Here is a 22,443-nt window from a genome sequence, read left to right as displayed (position 1 = left end):
AACATATACGTGCATGTGTCTTTTTGGTGGAACTATTTATTTTCCTTTGGGCATATATACCCAGTAATAGGATTGCTGGGTCAAATGATGATAGTTCTAAGTTCTTTGAGAAATCTCCAGACTGCTTTCCACAGTGGCTGAACTAACATTCCCACAAACAGTGTATAAGCGTTCCCTTTTTTCCACAGTCTCACCAGCATTTGTTTTTTGACTTTTTCATAATAGCCATTCTAACTGATGTGAAAGGGTATCTCATTGTTGTTTTGACTTGCATTTCTCTAATGATTAGTGATGTTGAGCATTTTTCTTTTTTTTTTGATTTGCATTCCTCTAATGATTAGTGATGTTGAGCATTTTTTCATATATATTTTTTGGCCACTTGTATGTCTTTTGAGAAGTGTGTTTTCATGAAGTCGTGTAATGTGATGCCTCTGGCTTGGTTCTTTTTGCTTAGGATTGCTGTGGCTGTTTGGGCCTTTTTTGGTTCCATATGAATTTTAAAATAATTTTTTCTATTTGTGTGGTAAATGACATTGAGAGTTTGTTAGGAATAGCATTGAGTCTGTAAATTGCTTTGGGCAGTACGGTCATTTTAATGATTTTTCTTTCTAATCCATGAGCATGGAATGTTTTTCCATTAGTTTGTGTCATCTATGATTTTTTTCAGCAGTGTTTTATAGTTCTCCTTGTAGAGATCTTTCACCCCCTTGGTTACATGTATTCCTAGGTATTTTATTTAACTTTTTTTTTTTTTTTTGCAACTATTGTAAATGGAAATGTGCTTTTGACACATTCAGCTTGAATGTGTTGGTATATACATTAAAGGTTGAATGTTATTGGTGTATCCATTCAGTGTTAAATGTTATTGGTGTGTAGGAATGCTACTGATTTCTGTTCATTGGTTTTGTATCCTGAAATTTTACTGACATCTGTTCTAGGAGCCTTTTGAGGGAGTCTATGGGGTTTTCTAGGTATAGAATCATATAATGTGGGAAGAGAAATAGTTTGACTTCCTATCTTCCTATTTGGATGCCTTTTATTTCTTTGTCTTGCCTGATTGCTCTGGCTAGGACTTCTAGTACTATATTGAATAGGAGTTATGAGAGTGGGCATCCTTGTCTTGTTCATTTGTTAAGGAGAATGCTTCCAGCTTTTGCCCATTCAGTGTAATGTTGCCTGTGGGTTTGTCATAGATGGCTCTTATTATATTATTTTGAGGTATGTTCCTTCAGTGCCTAGGTTGTTGAGGGTTTTTATCATAAATGGATGTTGGATTTTATCGAAAGCTTTTTTCTGTGTCTACTGAAATGATCAAAATGACCTTTGCTTTTAATTCTGTTTATGTGGTGATCATATTTATTGATTTGCATTTGTTGAACCCACTCTGTGTCCCAGGAATAAAGCCTGCTTGACTGTGGTGAATTAACTTTTATTTGCTACTGGATATGTTTTGCTAGTATTTTGTTGAGGATTTTTGTGTCCATGTTCATCAAGGATATTGGCCTATAGTTACCTTTCTTTCTTGTGTCTTTGCCAGATTTTGGTATCAGAATGATGCTAGCTTTGTAGAACGAGTTAGAGAGGAGTCCTTATTCCTCAGTTGTTTTGAATAGTAGAATTGGTACCAGCTCTTTTTTGATGTCTGGTAGAATTCAGCTATGAATCCATCTGGTCCAGGGTTGTGTGTGTTGGTAAGTTTTTTATTACTGATTCAATTTCAGAACTTGATATTGGTCTGTTTCGGATTTCAGTTTCTTCCCAACCTTCCTCAGTCTTGGGAGGTTGTGTGTTTCCAGGAATTTATCCCATTTCCTCTAGATTGTCTAGTTGTGTGCATAGACGTGTTTATAATAGTCATTGATGATCTTCTGTATTTCTGTAGGATTGGGTGTAATGTTACCTTTGTCATTTCTGATTGTGCTTATTTGGATCTTCTTTTTTTTTTTGTTAATTTCGCTAGTGGTCTATCTTGTTTATCCTCTCAGATAACCAATTTTGGGTTAGTTGGTCCTTTGTATGGATTTTTCAGTCTCAGTTTTATTCAGTTCTGCTCTGATTTTAGTTATTTCTTTTCTTCTGCTAGCTTTGGGGTTAGGTTATTCTTGTTTTTTCTGGTTCCTCTAGCTGTGATGTTAGATTATTGATTTGAAGTTTTTCTAACTTCTTGATTTAGGTGTTTAGCTTATTGCAGATACTTAAACTAGAATTTGTTGCTACTTTCACACCTGTTTTTCTAAGGGAGTCTAACATTTGTGATAAAATGCAACAAACTTTGTAGTACTATTTGAATAAAATATGATTCTTTAGTTTGTATATGCTGGGATTTTAGTCTGTTGCATCTCTGCTTCTTGCCTTGTGAAACCCTTCTTATCCTACTTAATGTACTTAGTTGTCTGTCAACATTTTCTTTACAATCTTTAACAAGTTGATTTACTTTTTAAATATCATCATCCTTAAGTTCTGGCTTTCTGGTGAACAATAGTACCCAGTCTCTAAAATGAAAACATATTATTTACAGAGTGTTAGCTAATTTACAAAATTTCTGGTAGAAACAGGGAATGCAATTTACATTTTACCCAGTAAGGAGTGGTAGTACCAGGAGAAATTTAGCTGTTGACGCCCTAGAAGAACAGTTTTCTTTGTGCTGGCTGCTCCCTTACTCCCATTGTTCAATGCCATTTTCCCAGTCTCTTGTACATGAGAATGCTTGGTGGAACCTGGTTCATGAATAGAACTCTAGCTGCACAGACTTTAAGAAATGATGTTTCTAGTTTTCTAGCCTTTGTAGTATAGGAAGGATAATATGAGAGTATTTGGTTGTGTATCTTGATTGAGTATATAACTGTATTATCTGCACCTATACTGACCTTATGTTTATATTTAATTTTGCATCTTTATTAAGATGTATTGTAGTTGAATCAGTTGTTAGTAACATAGTGGGTTTGACTTCTAGTTATCTTCAACGAGAGAAATTTATTCTGTATTCATTGTATAAATCTTTAACTACAGCAGATCATCTTGCAATAGATTCCAGTGCTTACCATGCATACAACTGCAAAATCAACTTTTCCCCCATTGACAACAGAGTAACTGAAATCAATCATAGTAGGCTTGTAACGTCAACATTTCATCCTGTACATAAAAGGGAGTTGATTTTATGTGCTACAGGTTAAAAATAGTTCTTCAAAAGAGGAACTTGAGGGAGAAGGATGAAAGAGTTTACAAATAATTTTACAATATATGTAAAGTGAGAGGCCTTTTTGAGATCAAACATAAATGACACTGAGGAATGTTGGCAGCATGCCTGTGTTCTGTTCACTGAGCATGCTTAGATTCCGGAAATAATGGCTTCTTTCTATTTCAGGACCTAAAAACTATTAACATTGTATGTTTATACAATATTTATGTAGTATTCTGCCACTAATAGGTGTGGGCATAGTTAATACTTTATTGCAAAGTCGATGGCTTATTCTTGGTATATTCTTTTATTCACATAAGTCCCAGGTTTTCTTCTTGTTTATACTACTGGTATGGTATTTTCCTGGTATAATGAGTTTTGCTTAAGTAAAACTCCTTTGAGGTAGACCTGGAAAGTCTACAGAAATTCAGCTAGTTTCCTTTGGAAAACAAAATCATTATTAGTGCTTATTTACCCCAACTGAAAAAATATTAAATGCCTACTGTTTCTATTTTTAATTCAGAAATGAGAATGAAGAATCATATTTATTTAGAGATGTACTTACTTTTAACTAAAGCATTTTTATTTCAATCTTTTTTATATATTTTGAAAGAAATTTTAAAACAGCAATGAAGACTAGCTGTATTTGAGGTCTGTTTGGGGAGTGGTTAGCATAATAGTCACACTTTTTAACTCTTCTCAAAGAAGATGATTGAGGCTTAATAGAAGTTAATTTGTGAAGCTAGCCTGAGAGGTGTGTTATTGGTACATTCCTATATTAACTCTACAATCTATTCATGGGTTGTTTAATCCAATTCAGCTCTTTCCTTATGGAATTTCTTTTAGTGAAATTTGTGCTGTGTTCATTGTAATAATATACTTGAGGACAGTCTGGCTCCTCTGCCTGCTAGCTGTGTGTACTTGATTGGGTAAATTGTTTAACCTTTTCATACCTCAGTTTTCTTCTCTGTAAATTGAAGATTATAATTGTGCATGGCTCTTCAGGTTATAAGGATTATATGAGTTAACGTATGCAAAGTACCTGGTACTTGTTAGGCTTTCCATAAGGATTAGCTGCAATAATTATTGTTACTTCTATTTTTAACTCTTTAACATGTTGTTCTCTATAGGATGACCTGACACATGAGACAAATTTTTCTCAATTTTATTATCAAGAATTGTGGTGCTGCTTCTGATTTGGTGTTGATGTTGTGAGCGTTATGGCATATGTAACTTTTTTTTTTTTTTTTTTTTTTGAGACAGGGTCTCACTTTGTCAGCCAGGCTAGAGTGCAGTGGTGCAATCTTGGCTCACTGCAGCCTCCACCTCCCAGCCTCAAGTGATCCTTGTGCCTCAGCCCTCCAAGTAGCTGGGACTACAGGTGTGCACCACCATGCCTGGCAATTTTTTTGTAGTTTTTGTGGAGATGGGGTTTTGCCATGTTGCCCAGGCTGGTCTTGAACTCCTGAGCTCAAGCGATCAGCCCACTTTAGCCTCCCAAAGTGCTAGAATTACAAGCATGAGCTACTACCTGCAACTTTTTTTTTTTTTTTTTAAATACTTTAAGTTCTAGGATACATGTACAGAACGTGCAGGTTTGTTACATAGGCATACACGTGCCATGGTGGTTTGCTGCACCCATCAACCTGTCACCTACATTAGGTAGTTTTCCTAATGCTATCCCTCCTCTAGCCCCGCCATCCCCAGACAGGCCCCAGTGTGTGATGTTCCCTTCCCTATGTCCATGTGGTCTCATTCAACTCCCACTTATGAGTGAGAACATGCGGCGTTTGGGATACAAAGTCAATGTGCAGAAATCACAAGCATTCCTATACACCAATAATAGACAAACAGAGAGCCAAAACATGAGTGAACTCCTATTCACAATTACTACAAAGATAATAAAATACTTAGGAATACAACTTACAAAGGATGTGAAAGACGTGTTCAAGGAGAACTACAAACCACTGCTCAAGGAAATCAGAGAGGACACAAACAAATGGAAAAACATCCCATGCTCATGGATAGGAAAATTCAGTATCATGAAAATGGTCATACTGCCCAAAGTAATTTATAGATTCAATGCTATCCCCATCAAGCTACCACTGATTTTCTTCACAGAATTAGAAAAAACTACTTTAAATTTCATATGGAACCAAAACAGAGCCCGTATAGCCAAGACAATCCTGAGCAAAATGAACAAAGCTGGAGGCATCATGCTACCTGACTTCAAACTGTACTACAAGGCTGCAGTAACCAAAATAGCATGGTACTGGTACCAAAACAGATATATACACCAATGGAACAGAAGAGATGCCTCAGATATAACACCACACATGTACAACCATCTGATCTTTGACAAACCTGACAAAAACAAAAGGGGAAGGATTCTCTATTTAATAAATGGTGTTAGGAAAACTAGAAACTGAAACCCTAGAAGAAAACCTAGGCAATACCATTCAGGACATACGCATGGGCAAAGACTTCATGTCCAAAACACCAAAAGGAATGGCAACAAAAGCCAAAATTGACAAATGGGACCTAATTAAACTAAAGAACTTCTGCACAGCAAAAGAAGCTATCATCAGAGTGAACAGGCAACCTACGGAATGGGAGAAGATTTTTGCAATCTATCCATTTGACAAAGAGCTAATATCCAGAATCTACAAGGAACTTAAACAAATTTACAAGAGAAAAACAACCCCATTAAAAAGTAGGTAAAGGATATGAGCAGACATTTCTCGAAAGAAGACATTTATGCAGCCAACAGACATATGAAAAAAAGCTCATCATCACTGGTCATCAGAGAAATGCAAATCAAAACCGCAATGAGATACCATCTCACGCCAGTTAGAATGGCAATCATTAAAAAGTCAGGAAACAACAGATGCTAGAGAGGATGTGGAAAAATAGGAATGCTTTTAAACTGTTGGTGGGAGTGTAAACTCGTTCAACCATTGTGGAAGACCGTGTGGCAATTCCTCAAGGGTCTAGTACCAGAATACCATTTGACTGAGCAATCCCATTACTGTGTCTATACCCAAAGGGTTATAAATCATTCTATAAAGACACATGCACATGTATGTTTATTGCGGCACTATTTGCAATAGCAAAGACTTGGAAGCAACCCAAATGCCCATCAATGATAGACTGGATAAAGAAAATGTGGCACATATACATCATGGAATACTATGCAGCCATAAAAAAGAATGAGTTCATGTCCTTTGCAGGGAAATGGATGAAGCTGGAAACCATCATTCTCAGCAAACTAATACAGGAACACCTGAAACTTTTTTTTTAATATGTCACTCTTTATGTTGGATATTAGATTAGATTCAAATTTTAGACTGTTCAGATATTTTTGTATATTATTTTTTCCTCTTAGTTTCACCTTTCCTTGTTTAGTTTTCCTTGTCCACTTATGTTTAATTTTATAATACATTATATTAAGCATATTTTTGCAAGCCAACTTAAACTCCTGGGTTTAAGTTCTGAAACTCCTGGGTTTATATATATGGTAGAAATGTACATTTTTAAACCCTGGTTGAAGTCATACTCTATATCTACTTTGATATTCTACTTTTGCTACAATCATTTTAATTTCCTGTAAGACAGTTATATGTGCATTATAATGTAAAATTTTACTTTAGTATTAGTAAGAAGACAGGTAGCTCAAATTTTTGTACACTATTAATGTTCTATAATATTTTCAGATTTTTTTCTGAATGACATTATGCCTTGGAAAAATAATTCTAATGTTATTCTAGATACTATACACACAACCACTTTGTACAGTTATTTTATTGAGCTATTGACTATATCTGGATTTCTCAAAGGAATTCTCAAAAAAATTAGATCATTTAAAGGTACTAAAAACATTTAAGGCATATAATCGCTTTAAGGTTCAAATTTATATTATCTGATGCATTTCTTGAGTTATGCTTCTCATATTAACAGGATATTTTTATTTTCAGTAGAGTTTCTGCGTTACAAATCAAAACAACATAATTCCAATTGACATGGAATCGTAAGAGATACATGGATGTTTTCCAGGGATCTGAATGAAAGTGAGGTGTTCAAGGTTAGACAATGGTAGACCTAAAGGAACTGAATTTCATGTCCTGTTATTTTAAAAATGTTAAGGAAATGCAGAAAGAGGAAGTGGATCAGGCTCTATGATATCATTAGTGCTATTTTTATTCTCTTAAGTTCAAGAGTTTCAGGATAAGAAAAATATATGCAAAAATGAGGACCTTGATTTTTTCTTGATTTTTATTAGGGTGTTTCCCAAATGCCTGTATGGAATAAGCACACTTGTAAAAAGAAATTTGCATTTCTACTTGCTGATAGCAATGTCCATGTAGATGGGAAGAATGAGGAAATGATATATATTTTTCACAACTCAATGATGCAGTGTCTGTTAAAGACATTAAAACAATCATTCCATGGTACTACAAACCAAATATTCCATAGACAGAAACCCTTGAAAATGATGTTACTTTGTTTTAAACATTAGCTTTTTACCTGAAATTAGTTCATATCACTTCCCCATTCAGCCTATGCTGAAAAAGTTTTATTAATTAGATTTGATTAGATTCAGTTGTTCTGTGAAAGTTTAGTTTTACTTTGGTGTCCTTGCACTTTCACACAATCGAAAATAGCTTCTGATAACAACTAATATTGGGGAAAGTAGGGCCAACTATCTCTTTAAGGAAAAGCTGAAATGTTTGTCTTTCAATAGACGTTCTTAATTATGAAAACCAAAAGCTTGTATTAAAGGGAGTGCTTTTCTTTCTCTTAGGAAGGTTTTTATTTTGATGCAAAGGTTTATTAGAAATTGGCAGTGGCTCATGCCTGTAATCTTGCCACTTTGGGAGGCTGAAGTGTGAGGATTGCTGGAGGCCAGGAGTTCAAGACCACCCTGGATAACAGAGTGAGAACTTGTCTCTACAAAATACTTTTTAAAAATCTCTCTCTGTGTCTGTCTGTCTGTCTGTCTGTCTGTCTATCTATCTATCTATCTATCTATCTATCTATCTATCTATCAATCATCTGTTTGTCTATCTGCACGTGTGTGTTTATTAGAAATGAAGAATGGCTCTTTCTAATGTGATGGTATACAGAGTTTAGGTGATAAAATTTAACTGAGCTAGTCTTCTAAGAAATATCAAGTATTTCCCATGTTCTATCCCTCTGAAGATTGAAAAGAGGAAGAACATTTCTGGTCTATAGCTTTGGTTGGCATTTATAGCACTGAGCTATATTGATCTGCTGCTGCATATTGTATAGCAAAAAATAATCATTCATTTTACTTTAGCAAATGTAAGGGAGTCTCCAACTACTAGACTGGAAAAGAAGAGCCCTATGTACTAGTTGTCTTTCTTATCATCTCTATTAGTAAATGTTTACTTACTTGAATAAAGTAAGTACTGTATACATCCTGTGAATTAATAATATATAAAAATACTTTGGAATCATGACCAAATGAAATAGTGCTTTTTAATATCATGCACAGAATGGTGATTCAGATATGTTGGTATGAGAATGAGGAATTCTTTCTATTGAAATTTAAAAAAAAATGTTACCAGTTTTTAGCCTCAGCTCTTTAGGAGTCTGAGCCTCTTATATCTGCTAAAGTCACAACATTCCTCATCTTATGCTGGACCCAAGCGAAAGACTCCTGACCTTTATTGGGCCAGGATATCAGCTGTTTTCAGTCTGAAGCTGTGATTTTCAAAATTAACATCCATTAGTTTCTTTGAAAATGTGATATTAATTGAATGCCTTCATCTCTCCTCGCTGAATTCCGATAGGAATCCTTAAAATAGACAAAGCCTACTCTTTTTTCCCTTATTTTTTAACTTTACTTTTAATTTATGTTATTTTGTTGTGCATTTTGTATATCTTTTTGCAGTCTCACATCATATTAGAACAAGGAAGGGTACAAATAAATGAGTTTTAACTTAATGTCTTTTAAAGCAGTGTTTCCCACCTGGGAGGCATATCAGAATCATCTATGTAATGTTCAATAAAAAACAGATGGTAGGCCCCATGTTGGCCCTGATGAATCAGAATCTTCAGGGTGGTGGAGCTTAAGTTTATATATGTTTCAAAAGTTCCCCAGCTGTTTCTGATAATGTATCTTTAATTTTGAACCACAGGGCTAAACTGTTTTCTGTTTCTTTGTTTACTTTTCCAAGGTAATGTGTGATGTGACTCTATGGCAAATATTTTTCTGGAATAATTCATACCAAGAGTTTCCTTTAAATTTATCTGTTTTTATATTTACTTAAAAAATTCTGTGTGCATATATATTTGTATACATAAATATATACACACATATATATTTATATGCATATGTATATACATATATAATATTGGATTTTTGTCATAGTTTGACTATAAAAATGACCCACAGATACTTATTTTGATTTTGTCCTGTTCTCCTTGAGAGTGATCCCTTTGGTTTTCTGTAGCATAAACATGAGTGGGAATGAATCTTTTGCTTGGTCCCAGGAAAAGATGAGGAATGTCGTGACTGGCTCAGTAAACACGGATGATGGTGATCAATTTAGTCTTGGTTGTTGTAACTGTCATTGGCAGCAAGAGAGTGATATTGCTCATATAGTTTGCATAGAATTTAGAATTCATAGTTGAAGAATTAAATAAAGTTATTTAAAAAGGACAAATTTTGACAATGCGTCAAAACCAGCCTTTTAAGGTTACGGGAACTTGCTGAGTTTGAATGTTACTGTTTTTCGAAGGTCTTTATGATTCAAAATGAGCCTATTCATACTTCCTAAGTCAGTACTTTCTTTTTTTAAAATTTCCAACTTTTAAGTTCAGGGGTACATGTGCAGGATGTGCAGGTTTGTTACATAGGTAAACGTGTGCCGTGGTGGTTTGCTGCACAGATCATCCCATCACCTAGGTATTAAGCCCACCATCCATTAGCTATTCTTCCTGATGCTCTCCCTCCTCCCTCCACTCACTCTCTGACAGGCTCCAGTGTGTGTTGTTCCCCACCATGTGCTCACGTGTTCTCATCATTCAGCTTCCACTTATAAGTGAGAACATGTGGTATTTGGTTTTCTGTTCCTGCGTTAGTTTGCTAAGAATAATGGCCTCCAGCTCCATCCATGTCCCTGCAAAGGACATGATCTAGTTCCTTTTTATGGCTGCATAGTATTCCATGGTGTATATTTACCACATTTTCTTTATCCAGTCTATCATTGATGGGCATTTAGGTTGATTCCATGTCTTTGCTCTCGTGAATAGTGCTGCAATGAACATATGCATGCTTGTGTCTTTATAATAGAATGATTTATATCCCTTTGAGTATATACTCAGTAATGGGATTGCTGGATTGAATGGTATTTCTGCCTCTAGGTCTTTGAGGAATTGCCACACTGTCTTCCACAATGGTTGAACTAATTTACACTCCCACCAACAGTGTAAAAATGTTCCTTTTTCTACAGAACCTCGACAGGTTGTTTTTTGTTGTTTTTTGAATTTTTAATAATAGCCATTTAGTCAGTACTTTCTTGATAGTGAGAAGATTGAAATAATTAAGACTTAAATTTTAATCTTGGTTTCAATACAGATTCGTTGCCATTATGAATATAAAGCAAATTCATTAGTTTTCTATCTGCTGAAAGTTGGGAGTATGTAGCCAAGAATTTACAGAAGACTTTACATATCTGGATAAAAGTGACTGTAAATGTGTTTAACTTTTGTTTGCTATAAGTTGCACAAAATGTATCTGAAGGTGATAGAAAAGAAACTATCCACATTAATGCATGTAAGAAAAAATTGTTCATATTATATAGCTCCAGTTTTTTTTACAGTAGATAAACTTTTATATGCCACAACTATTAATAATTTGCTTAAGTCTGTTACACTATTTTATTGTTAGCACATTGTGTGTGTGCTTTTAAAAATTGCTTGTAAGTGCTATGCTATTGTTTCCCAATTCCTGTACCTCATCTGATGACTGTCCTCAATTTCCTCCATTATGAAGTCTCTTTAAATAAAATGAGTCCCTGTGATGGTCCTAGCATAGCTTTTCAGGGAAACTCATCAACTGCAAGAAAATGCACATTATTGATAAACATCTCTGCATGTTGAGTTTGCATGATTTTTCATTTTATTTTATTTTATTTTATTTTTTATTATTATACTTTAAGTTCTAGGGTACATGTGCATAACGTGCAGGTTTGTTACATATGTATACTTGTGCCATGTTGGTGTGCTGCACCCACCAACTCGTCAGCACCCATCAACTAGTCATTTACATCAGGTATAACTCCCAATGCAATCCCTTCCCCCTCCCACCTCCCTGTAATAGGCCCTGGTGTGTGATGTTCCCCTTCCTGAGTCCAAGTGATCTCATTGTTCAGTTCCCAACTATGAGTGAGAACATGCGGTGTTTGGTTTTCTGTTCTTGTGATAGTTTGCTGAGAATGATGGTTTCCAGCTGCATCCACCCTACAAAGGACACAAACTCATCCTTTTTTATGGCTGCATAGTATTCCATGGTGTATATGTGCCACATTTTCTTAATCCAGTCTGTCACTGATGGACATTTGAGTTGATTCCAAGTCTTTGCTATTGTGAATAGTGCAGCAATGAACATATGTGTGCATATGTCTTTGTAGCAGCATGATATATAATCCTTTGGGTATATACCCAGTAATGGGATGGCTGGGTCATATGGTACTTCTAGTTCTCAGGATACAAAATTAATGTGCAAAAATCACAAGCATTCTTATACACCAGTAACAGACAAACAGAGAGCCAAATCATGAATGAACTTCCATTCACAATTGCCTCAAAGGGAATAAAATACCTAGGAATCCAACTTACAAGGGATGTAAAGGACCTCTTCAAGGAGAACTACAAACCACTGCTCAGTGAAATAAAAGAGGACACAAACAAACGGAAGAACATACCATGCTCATGGATAGGAAGAATCAATATCGTGAAAATGGCCATACTGTCCAAGTTAATTTATAGATTCAATGCCATCCCCATCAAGCTACCAATGAGTTTCTTCACAGAATTGGAAAAAACTGCTTTAAAGTTCATATGGAACCACAAAAGAGCCTGCATTGCCAAGACAATCCTAAGTCAAAAGAACAAAGCTGGAGGCATCACGCTACCTGACTTCAAACTATACTACAAGATTCTTCATTTTAAAATTGAGTCAACACATGGATGGTTAGGTCACGATAAGAGTTGGCATACAAAAACACAGGAATAGAGCTGATTGAGTTAAATTCTGTTATTCAGGTAGAAATTACTGCCATTATGTAAACTTACATTTTAAAAGCGGAAGAAAATGCTAAATATAAAGAAGGGGAAAAAACCTCTCACTCTCACTATACTATGTAATGAGTAATGGAAAAAATTCTTAAAAGGACCAAAAAAAGACTTTTTGAAGAGCTTTCTTTTTGGGGATTGGAGAAGATGACTTCTCTGTTGTTATATGGAATGTTAAGTTCAGACAGTGGTGACTCTATAAAGCCATGTGAGCTGCCTTGCATGTCTTAAAAATTAATTTGTCGTGTTCTTTGGTGGGTGGTGGGGATTTGTTTTAGGATATGACAGCACGTGATCTGCTACAGCAGAGATACACCCTTCCAAATGGAGACACTGCCTGGCGGTCCTCACCCCTTGTGAATGCTGCTCTGGAAGGCAAGCTGGTCCTGTTGGATGGCATTCACCGGGTGAATGCGGGCACACTCGCTGTATTGCAAAGGTGGGTAGACGTCGCAAAAATCCCCCAAACACACATACACACACACACACACACACACACACACACACACACCCCAACTACTCTGACTTAAGCAGTAAAGATGGAACTATCTTATTCTTTCTCTTTTTTTTTAAACTGGGTTGTGTAGATTCTGAAAAATCATGATTCTATACCACGTAGAATGGCACTTTTTTATTGTTATAAACACAATGCAGTAAAACTCCAAATAATGAACATTTTGGGAAAAACCACTGCCATAGCAAAATTCCATGTGTAGGTGCTGCAAAAAGAAAGTGCTTCAGTAGTAAGTTTGAAAGACTTTATATATACAGGTGTATACATGCAGCATGTCACATTGCTGAAGTTTCTGTGATTTGTCAGAGTCACAGCTTCAGTATTTACAAACTCCTTATGAATCATAGATCTTAATTATTGGTCTTGTCGAAATCTTTTTTGAGAGAGAGAGAAAATTAGTTTTGTATATAAAATATATAATACCTTTAAATTATGTTTTATATAGACTAAAAAAGCTCACTTTGTTGGTTGTAAACTTGAACATTTCTGTAACTGTTGTTTTCTTATTTTGGGTTTAGTTGGGAAAAATTTCCACACATTCTTAAAACTTTTCTAGAATTTAATGTTAAGAGAAGCCTCTTCATGTGTAACTTTTGTAGAAAATATTCCCATCCTGTATCATTTTAGGAAATTAATGATACTGACTTTTTTTTATTTATTTTGGTTCTCTAACTTGTGGACATTTGATTTTTAACTTTGACTCATTAGGAAAGGTTAAATAAGTAGAATAAGCCATTATCTCAACTAACCACTCAGAGTTTTTTTTTTCTTCTTAACGTGATGCAGATACTGAATGTAATTAAAAATTCTAAATACATTATGTTAATCCTGATTAGAGTTTAGAACATTTAAAAATAGTCACAAACTTTCAGTGATTTACCATAAACGTTCCATAGATTTACAATATTTTTTTCTCCCAAACAGACAACTGCAGACATGATAATAGTCCCATTATATTAGCTATCTTTTGCATGTTTGCAAGTAGTAATAATAGAAGCAGCTACTACCATTAATTGAGTACCTACTCTGTGCTGGGCATTATGCTAAGCCAGTGCTTCTCAGGTTCTCAACCTTGGAATCACCTTGCAGGATGGGAATTAAAAAATACTGATGCCAGCCAGGTGCAGTCGCTCACACCTATAATCCCAGTGCTTTGGGAGGCCAAGGTGGGCAGATCACAAGGTCAAGAGATTGAGACCATGCTGGCCAAGATAGTGAAATTTCTTCTCTACTAAAAATACAAAAATTAGCTGGGCGTAGTGGCACGTGCCTGTAGTCCCAGCTACTCAGGAGACTTGAGGCAGAAGAATTGCTTGAACCCGGGAGGTGGAGGTTACAGTGAGCTGACATCCCACCACTGCACTCCAGACTGGGTGACAGAGCAAGACTCTGTCTCAAAAAAAAAAAAAAAAAAAAAAAAAAAAAGTGCTGATGCAGGCCGGCGCAGTAGCTCACACCTGTAATCCCAGAACTTTGGGAGGTCGAGGTGGGCGGATCACCTGAGGTCAGAAGTTTGAGACCAGCCTGGCCAACATGGCAAAACCCCGTCTCTATTAAAATGAAGTACAAAAATTATCTGGGCATGGTGGTGTGCACCTGTAATCCCAGCTACTCAAGAGGCTAAGATAGGAGAATAACTTGAACCCAGGAGGTGGAGGTTGCAGTGAGCCTAGATTGCACCACTGCACTCCAGCCTAGGTGACAAGAGCAAGACTCTGTCTCCAAAAAAAAAAAAAACAACCTCATGCCTGGGCTTCGCCATCAGAATTTTCTGATGTAATTGGTCTAGGCCAAAGTCTGAACATTGGTATTTTTAAACACTTCCCAGAAGATTCTAATGTACAGTCAAGATCGAGAACAACTATATTAAGCATCCATTTTATATTAGCTGTTTAGTTTTCACATTAATATTGTGAAGTTGTGACTGCCTTAACATTATTGAAGATGAGTTTAGAGAGACAGAGTCATTCTCCCTCTCCCCACTCATTCAGCTAGTAAGGTGCACAGCTGGAGTTGAACCCGGGTCTGATTGGTTCCACTGCCCACGCTCCTACCCACTGCGTTTATACAGCCTCCCCTCCCTTCAGTGCTTATAGAATGGAGGCTACGTAGCCTAACTCTATTGTGGACAATAGGAGACTTAGGGGTTGGTGTGAGATGTAGAACAGTGCTTTTCAGCCATTGCAACATTTGGAAGACTATGCTGTGTGTGATGTGGATGTTTAGGTCACCATCAGAGTTGCCATATGTAAAGCAATGTAGTTATTTCATTATAAAGATTTTTAGTGTTTTTAAATATTGTAATTCCAAAGATAGAAATATTTTTGTGCCAACTCTTGCAGTTACTTTAGACTGAAGAGAGTAAGTGCCACCTGCCTTGTTTATTAATATGTACCTTGTGGTTATCTTGAGACACTCATTCAGCTGTTTCTTTTGCTCTCCCTCCTCCTCCTTTCTTTTTTTCCTCCTCTCCCTCTTTCATATCCCTATCAGGTATTTATGACTGCTGCCCTCTGGTACAGAAACCAACAGTTTTGCCAAGTATAACAGCACTAGCCAATTTGAAATTTTGAAAGGTCCATCTAACAAAATTATTAGACTCAATTGCCAGCAATAATAGAATGTTGGCTGACTGATTCTGCCTCTAAAAACTTCAGTGTTCAAAACAGATTAATTTATTTTCAGACTTTTTTCTTATCTTGTTAGGTTAATCCATGATCGAGAGCTAAGCCTCTATGATGGTTCTAGGCTGCTGAGAGAAGACAGGTATATGCGTTTAAAAGAGGAGCTGCAACTGTCTGATGAACAGCTACAGAAGAGGTAATTTGGGGTCCATTACTCCTATTGTTAGTTTATTGTTAAGTGAAAAATAATACATTTTATGATTTTTCCAAACCTAGAATAATGCCAAGATAACTATGAATAGTTTAATAATTTGGTGTCCTGGATATGCCACTACTTTGGCATTTCTTAAAATTTGAGGTTGCTCTCCAAGGTGTACTCTGTACTCTCAGCTTTCCTTTTTTTTTTTTTTAAACCTAGTCAGCTGTTTTATTTGCTTTTTTGTTGTTAATATGACAGTAATTTATTTATTTATTTTTTAAATTTTTTTTTGAGACAGAGTCTCGCTCTGTCACCCAGGCTGGAGTGCAGTGGCGCAATCTCGGCTTACTGCAAGCTCCGCTTCCCAGGTCCATGCCATTCTTCTGCCTCAGCCTCCCGAGTAGCCGGGACCACAGGTGCCTGCCACCATGCCCGGCTAATTTTTTGTATTTTTTAGTAGAGATGGGGTTTCACCGTGTTAACCAGGATGGTTTCTATCTTCTGACTTTGTGATCCACCTGCCTCGGCCTCCCAAAGTGCTGGGATTACAGGCGTGAGCCACCGTGCCTAGCCGACAGTGATTTTTAAAAAAAAAATTTTTTTATTTCAATAGTTTTTGGGGCATAGATGGTTTGTGGTTACATGGGTAAGTTCTTTAGTGGTGATTTCTGAGATTTTGGTATACCTGTCACCTGAGCAGTGTACCCAATATGTAGTCTTTTATCCCTCACCACCCCCCTCCAAGCTTCCCTGCCCCTGAGTTCCAAAAGTCCATTATATCATTTTTATGCCTTTGTGTCCTCATAGCTTAGCTCCCACTTGTAAGTGATGACATGCGAAATTTGGTTTTCCATTCCTGAGTTACTTCACTTAGAATAATGACTAGAATAATGACCTCCAGCTCCATCCAAGTTTCTGCAAAAGATATTATTTCATTCCTTTTTATGGCTGAATAGTATTCCATGGTGTGTGTGTGTGTGTGTGTGTGTGTGTGTGTGTGTATCACATTTCCTTTATCCACTCATTGATTGATAGGCACTTCATATCTTTGCAATTGCAAATTCTGTTGCTATAAACATGCATGTGCGTGTATCTTTTTCCTATAATGACATCTTTTTTGGGGGGTAGATATCCAGTAGTGGGATTGCTGGATCAAATAGTAGTCTACTTTCAGTTCTTTAAGGACTCTCCATACTGTTTTCCATAGTGGTTGTACTAATTTACATTCCCACTAGCAGTGTAAAATGTTACTTTTTCACCGCATGCATGCCAATATCTATTATTTTTTGACTTTTTAATTGTGGCCATTCTTGCAGGAGTAAGGTGGTATCTCACTGTGGTTTTACTTTTCAGCCTTACTTTTAAATAAGCATTTAAATGTTTTATAAGAACATTGGTGTTAAGAAGGTAATCTTTCCTCTGTTGCCCTTTCAGTTCAGTTTTGACCTCATATTTTGTATTCTCTCAACAAAACTAAAGCTGGGCCCACAATTAACTGGGCTTATCCTCCAGGGAGGTCATCAGTATTGTTGGAGTATGCCATCTGATATCAGATTACCCATTGTAGCTTATTTAAACATTTCTTACGGAGATGTAACAACCACATGCAATGGTGAGACTTGACTGGGTCCTGGAGGAGAAAACAAAATAAAAACGGCTATAAAAAAATTAGAAAAGTTTAAATATGGACTATATTATATGATATTGAATTACTAATTTCCTTAAGTATGATAGTGATATCGTGGTTATGAAGGAGACTATTCCTATTCTTATGATATGCATGTTGAGATACTTAAGAGATAAAGTAAAAAAAAAAAAAGTATACAACTTCCAAATATTTCAGAAAAAAGACATGTATGTGTGTGTACAAATAGACATACCACAGAGAAAAAGAGAGAAATATCGAGTCAGAGTGAGAACACAAATGTGGTAAAATCTTAACAGTTAGCAATATCTAGGTGAATGATATATGGGTATTTATAGTCTATTTTTGATATTTTCTATGAGTTAAAAAAATTTTCAAAACAAAAGGTTTGAAGGAAAATCTTTCTTTCAGCTGCATACTATATAGAATGAAGTTTGACAAATATGTTATTTTCTATCTTGCTACATTTCCACGGATATTTTAACAGAATTAGAGATTGGCATACAGAGGAACTCCTCATCACTTAATCTATCTCTGTTTAATTGAAGCTGTCTTACCACTCAAAGGGTTTACTGCCATATTTAAAACATTTAAATCCCGTAAAAGATAATTAAGTGTATTTATTATTGTTTGTATTTTAAGAATAAATTTATTTAAAAATTTCTTGGAATTTTTTCCAAGAGGGGAAATGTTAAATTCCTCCTTATCTCTGTACAAGTCACTAAAAATTCACTTGATTACATACCTGCTTTTACTTCAGAGGTATACATTATCAAATTCTTCTAGACTGGCAAATGGTTGAGTGTTTAGGGAGGCAAGTTAGAGATCCTTTGCATATCATAACTTTGGTTTACAGCAGTCAGCTTTGGCACATTATTTGCATGTGAATCACGGGTCATGGAACAGTTTATATTTTCAGAGGGATGAATCAAAGCAATTTTGCAATAGCTCACAGCATGCCTGCCTGGCAGTTTCTCTTAGGACATCAGAAGCATTGTACTTGTCTCCAAATGTCCGGGAAATGACAACCCTTTTCTATGAAAAGTACCCAAGTTCTCTAATGGTCACAGGCAGTTTTACAAATGAAAATGCTTTCAGGAACTGGGTGGCCCTGAGCATCATGTTCAGGGTCTGGCTCAGAGTGGTTAATAGTACTTTCTTCTCAAAGTTTTCCGCCTTCATCACTGTGGATTTATGTCTCCCTCGTGAATGCAAACTAGGCTCAGCTCTATTTCCAGAGGTCACTGGGAGAAAGTGGAGAGAGATCATAGCAATGCCTTCTCTCCTTCATTTGCTTTTTAAAATTTTTCATTTGAATTTTTACCACTGTTAAACATGCATGGAACTTGAGCCAGATAGTTTTTCAAAGTATTTTATGAAAAATACCATTCCCTGTCATAGGTTGATTGGTTGATAGTCTCCCATTTCCCACATCTTACTCCCCAGGGGCTACTACTTTCAACCTTTAGGTCTTTCTTTTGGTATTTACTTCTGTGTCACTAAACAATATACTTTCATTGATATTTCTTGATTTATTTTTAGTGTTAGGAATAATCTGTTGATTTCTACATGGACAATTAATGTTTAGCTCTTTACCACCTCTTGCCTCATTACACGTGCACACTTCTATCCCTCATTCTTCCTAAAGAGTTATGTAATAATTTTGTTTAGAACTTTATTCAATGCTTACATTATTATGACAACCTAAGAACTGTACCCACTTAAGCAGTTTACTATACAACAATCATTTTCCTTTCTTGCGTACATCTTGTTTTTTCCTGAGTTATACTACATATGAAGAGAGACAGATATGTAAATCAGTAATTACAATGTAATTTTAAGTGTTAGAATAAAGGTCTGTATAATACTGTATGGGAGCATTGAGGAGAAAGTGACTGTTTCTATGTATATATTGCCGTATTTTTCACCCCAAACACTTCCCTTATTGTCTAAATCTCCCCTCAGCACATTCAGGCACACCTGATATTTATCAATTCCATCTTCTATCAATTTCTTTTTCTCTTTTCTGTCTTTTTTTGAGACAGGGTCATGTTCTGACAACCAGACTTGAGTGCAGTGGCACGATCTCAGCTCACTGCAGCCTTGAACTCCTGAGCTCAAACCATCCTCCCGCCTTAGCCTCCCAAGTAGCTGGGACTACAGTTGCACATTGCCACACCTGTTTTGTTTTGTTTTTGTTTTTGTTTTTTTCATTTTTTTTTTGGAGCGGTCTCACTGTGTTGCTGAGGCATGTCTTAAACTGCTGGCCTCAAGGGATCTTCCTGCCTTGGCCTCCCAAAGTGCTAGTAATATAGGTATGAGCCACCACTCCTGGCCTTTCTGTCAGTTTCATGTTTCTCCCATGGTATATTCTGATGAACTCTAATCTGGGCTTGTGGCTCTTTATACTTGTAGCTCCTACATCATCTTAGATCTGTCTCCACTCCCACTTACTCAGTTTCCTGTGTTCTTTTTTCTTGTACCTTTTATTATTTAGATGTATGTTGAGCCTCCTGGGCAGAACTTCTAATTTTATTTTATTTTCTCTATTATGTTCTGTCAGGATCTTGGTCCGTCCTTAACTTTTCAGAGGTGAGATGTCCTAACAATGATTCTTCTTTGTTGTCTGAATATTTCTAACAGTTGAAAGCCGAATCCCTTTCCTTATCAGTAATTTTTCTTTTTACCTGAGAAACACACCATTTTCTTAATTTTGTTGTTAAACACAGTCATGTTACAGAATCTGCTTCTTTCTGATAGTATGGATTGTTGGTAAATTTTTTTTACCTTTGCCTAGCCTTAATTTAATTTTGTGACTTATTTTTGTCTTCTGGAGAATAAATACATTCTTTTTTAGGGTTATAATAGGTTAGATTCTTCTCTTAAGCTGCTTGGCAGTACTTCTTTCAGGACTGTGTTTATTGAGTAGAAGACTGACAGCTTGACTAAAAGACACAGCACAGTGCAAAAGCAGCAAATTTGTACTCAGTGAGGAAATTATTTCATGAGTTGTTCTTATAAGTAATATGACCCATTATCTAGCATATGTTGATCCCATATGCTGGTCATAGCTAATATATCACTTTTGGCAGTAGCATTTGAATTCCACATTAGAAACTTATGACCCACATTGTCTGTCCTTTCATTTCGGTACTTAATCACAGAACTGAATTTTAGCAGAGGGATTATTTCTAATAGTCTTTAAAGAAACTCAGCTTTTATTTTATTTACTTATATTAATGCTTTTTTGTGGAAGATTTTGAGAGAGAGAAAGAGGTCAAAGGTAGAATGACAGGAAGGTTTTTGTTTTCCTTTTTAAGAGGAAGCGTTGTGGAGGCTGGGGATGGTCAATGCTCAGAGGTGGTGTATCAGTTGCAGCTGCCTAACAGAAAGAACAGCTTCTACAGTCTTGTACAAATAAATAAATCTACCTCCAGGGAATCAGTACTCTTCAGACAACTTCTACTAATTTGTAGAATAATGCTTCCTGAGAGTTGGTTTTAAAGCTCTTGTTCCAACTGTCGCGACTGGATGAGGTTTTTGAACATGAAATTCATGGAGTCATTCACTCTCTAGGCTCCCAGAACAGTACCCAGATGATCTTATCTATAGACTGATGATTGGAGATAACGGATTTGGCGAGTGTAACTATTTGTTATTGAGTGTCAGCATTGCTTCATTCTTTCCTTCAGATTAAATGTTTGTTGAGGATCAGCTCTAAGATGACACACTTGCTGCCATCTGTGGTGTACCACTCATGAAGACAGATATATAAATAAATAAACACAATGCAGTTTTTTAGTGTTAGACTGCAGGTCTGTATAAAATGCTGTGGGAACACAGAAGACAAATTGACTAGTAACTGTGCCTTGAGAGGTTCGAAAAGGTTTCAAATACTGTTTATACTCGTAGCTCCCAGGGTTTTCTCCTTGACCTTTTCTTTTCTTTGGGCAATGTCAGTCACTCTTATATCCTTATCTGCCATTGATATACTGAGCATTCTTTTTTTTTCTTCTCTCTCTTTTCCCTCCCCTCCCCCCTCCTCCCCTCCCCTTCTCTCCTCTCCCCTTCCCCTCTTTTCTTTTGTTTTGTTTCGTTTTGTTTTCTTTTCTTTTTTCTTTTCGATAGGGTCTCACTCTTTCACCCAGGCTGAGGTGCAGTGGTGCTATCATAGTTGACTGCAACCTCAAACTCCTGGATTCAAGCTTTCCTTGTGAATAGCTGGAACTACAGGTGCACACCACCACACTAGACTAATAAAAAATTTATTTTTGTAGAGATGGGAGTCTCTCTATGTTGCCCAGGCTGCTCTTGAACTCCTAGCCCCAAGCAGTCCTCCCTCCTCACCCTCCCAAAGTGCTGGGATTACAGGCATGAGACACTGCACCCAGCCAATAGACTGAGCATTCTTTAAAAGCGCTTTCCAATTTAGTTTTCTCTGCTAAGTGCCATCTGACTACTAGATGTCTCTCCTTAATGTGTCTTAGAAACACTTTGAACTCATTTCTACAAACCTGCTATTCCTCTTAAATACCTTAACTTAGTGAATGAAACCTCTTCCTCTCCACACACATAGGATACAAGTTTAAAGTGTCTGATCTGTAAATTTGATCACATCACTTTTAAGTCCTTCAGTGGTTTCCATCGCCTACAGTGTTTAGGGCCAGTATCTACACATGCCTGCCTTGTCAGCCTCGTCTTTCACCTCTCAGGACCAGCACAGCAAACTTCTGCTATTCCTTTAAGAGTGATGTCCTCTGTGAAACCTTCTCTGACATTCCTCTAGCCCTTTCCAAGGCCAAGACAGATTTAAGAGCTGCTTTGCTTCTAGACCCAGTTGGTAAATTTAGATACCTCTTCTGCTTTCAGAGAGGAAACTCAGGTAAAGGTAACTCTATTAATCCAGTTTTAGTTGACCTTCTGAGTTAGCAATGTTTCCTTATGTGAACCTAGTAATTAGGA

The 22,443-nt window shown here is 36.4% G+C and overlaps 1 protein-coding gene across 2 annotated transcripts in view; it reads left to right on the top strand.

The window, feature by feature from the left end:
• Positions 1–22,443, top strand: part of VWA8 (von Willebrand factor A domain containing 8) — a 395,340-nt gene that overhangs the window by 106,688 nt on the left and 266,209 nt on the right. For both annotated transcript variants that reach the window (XM_050766153.1, XM_050766152.1), the window contains exons 13-14: positions 12,778–12,938; positions 15,720–15,833. In XM_050766153.1, coding sequence (XP_050622110.1) covers positions 12,778–12,938; positions 15,720–15,833 — 275 coding nt within the window. The remainder of the gene's footprint in view (positions 1–12,777; positions 12,939–15,719; positions 15,834–22,443) is intronic.

This window comes from Macaca thibetana, chromosome 17 (genome assembly GCF_024542745.1).
Source record: "Macaca thibetana thibetana isolate TM-01 chromosome 17, ASM2454274v1, whole genome shotgun sequence".
NCBI lineage: Eukaryota > Metazoa > Chordata > Mammalia > Primates > Cercopithecidae > Macaca > Macaca thibetana.
This window is presented reverse-complemented; position numbering and strand designations above follow the sequence as displayed.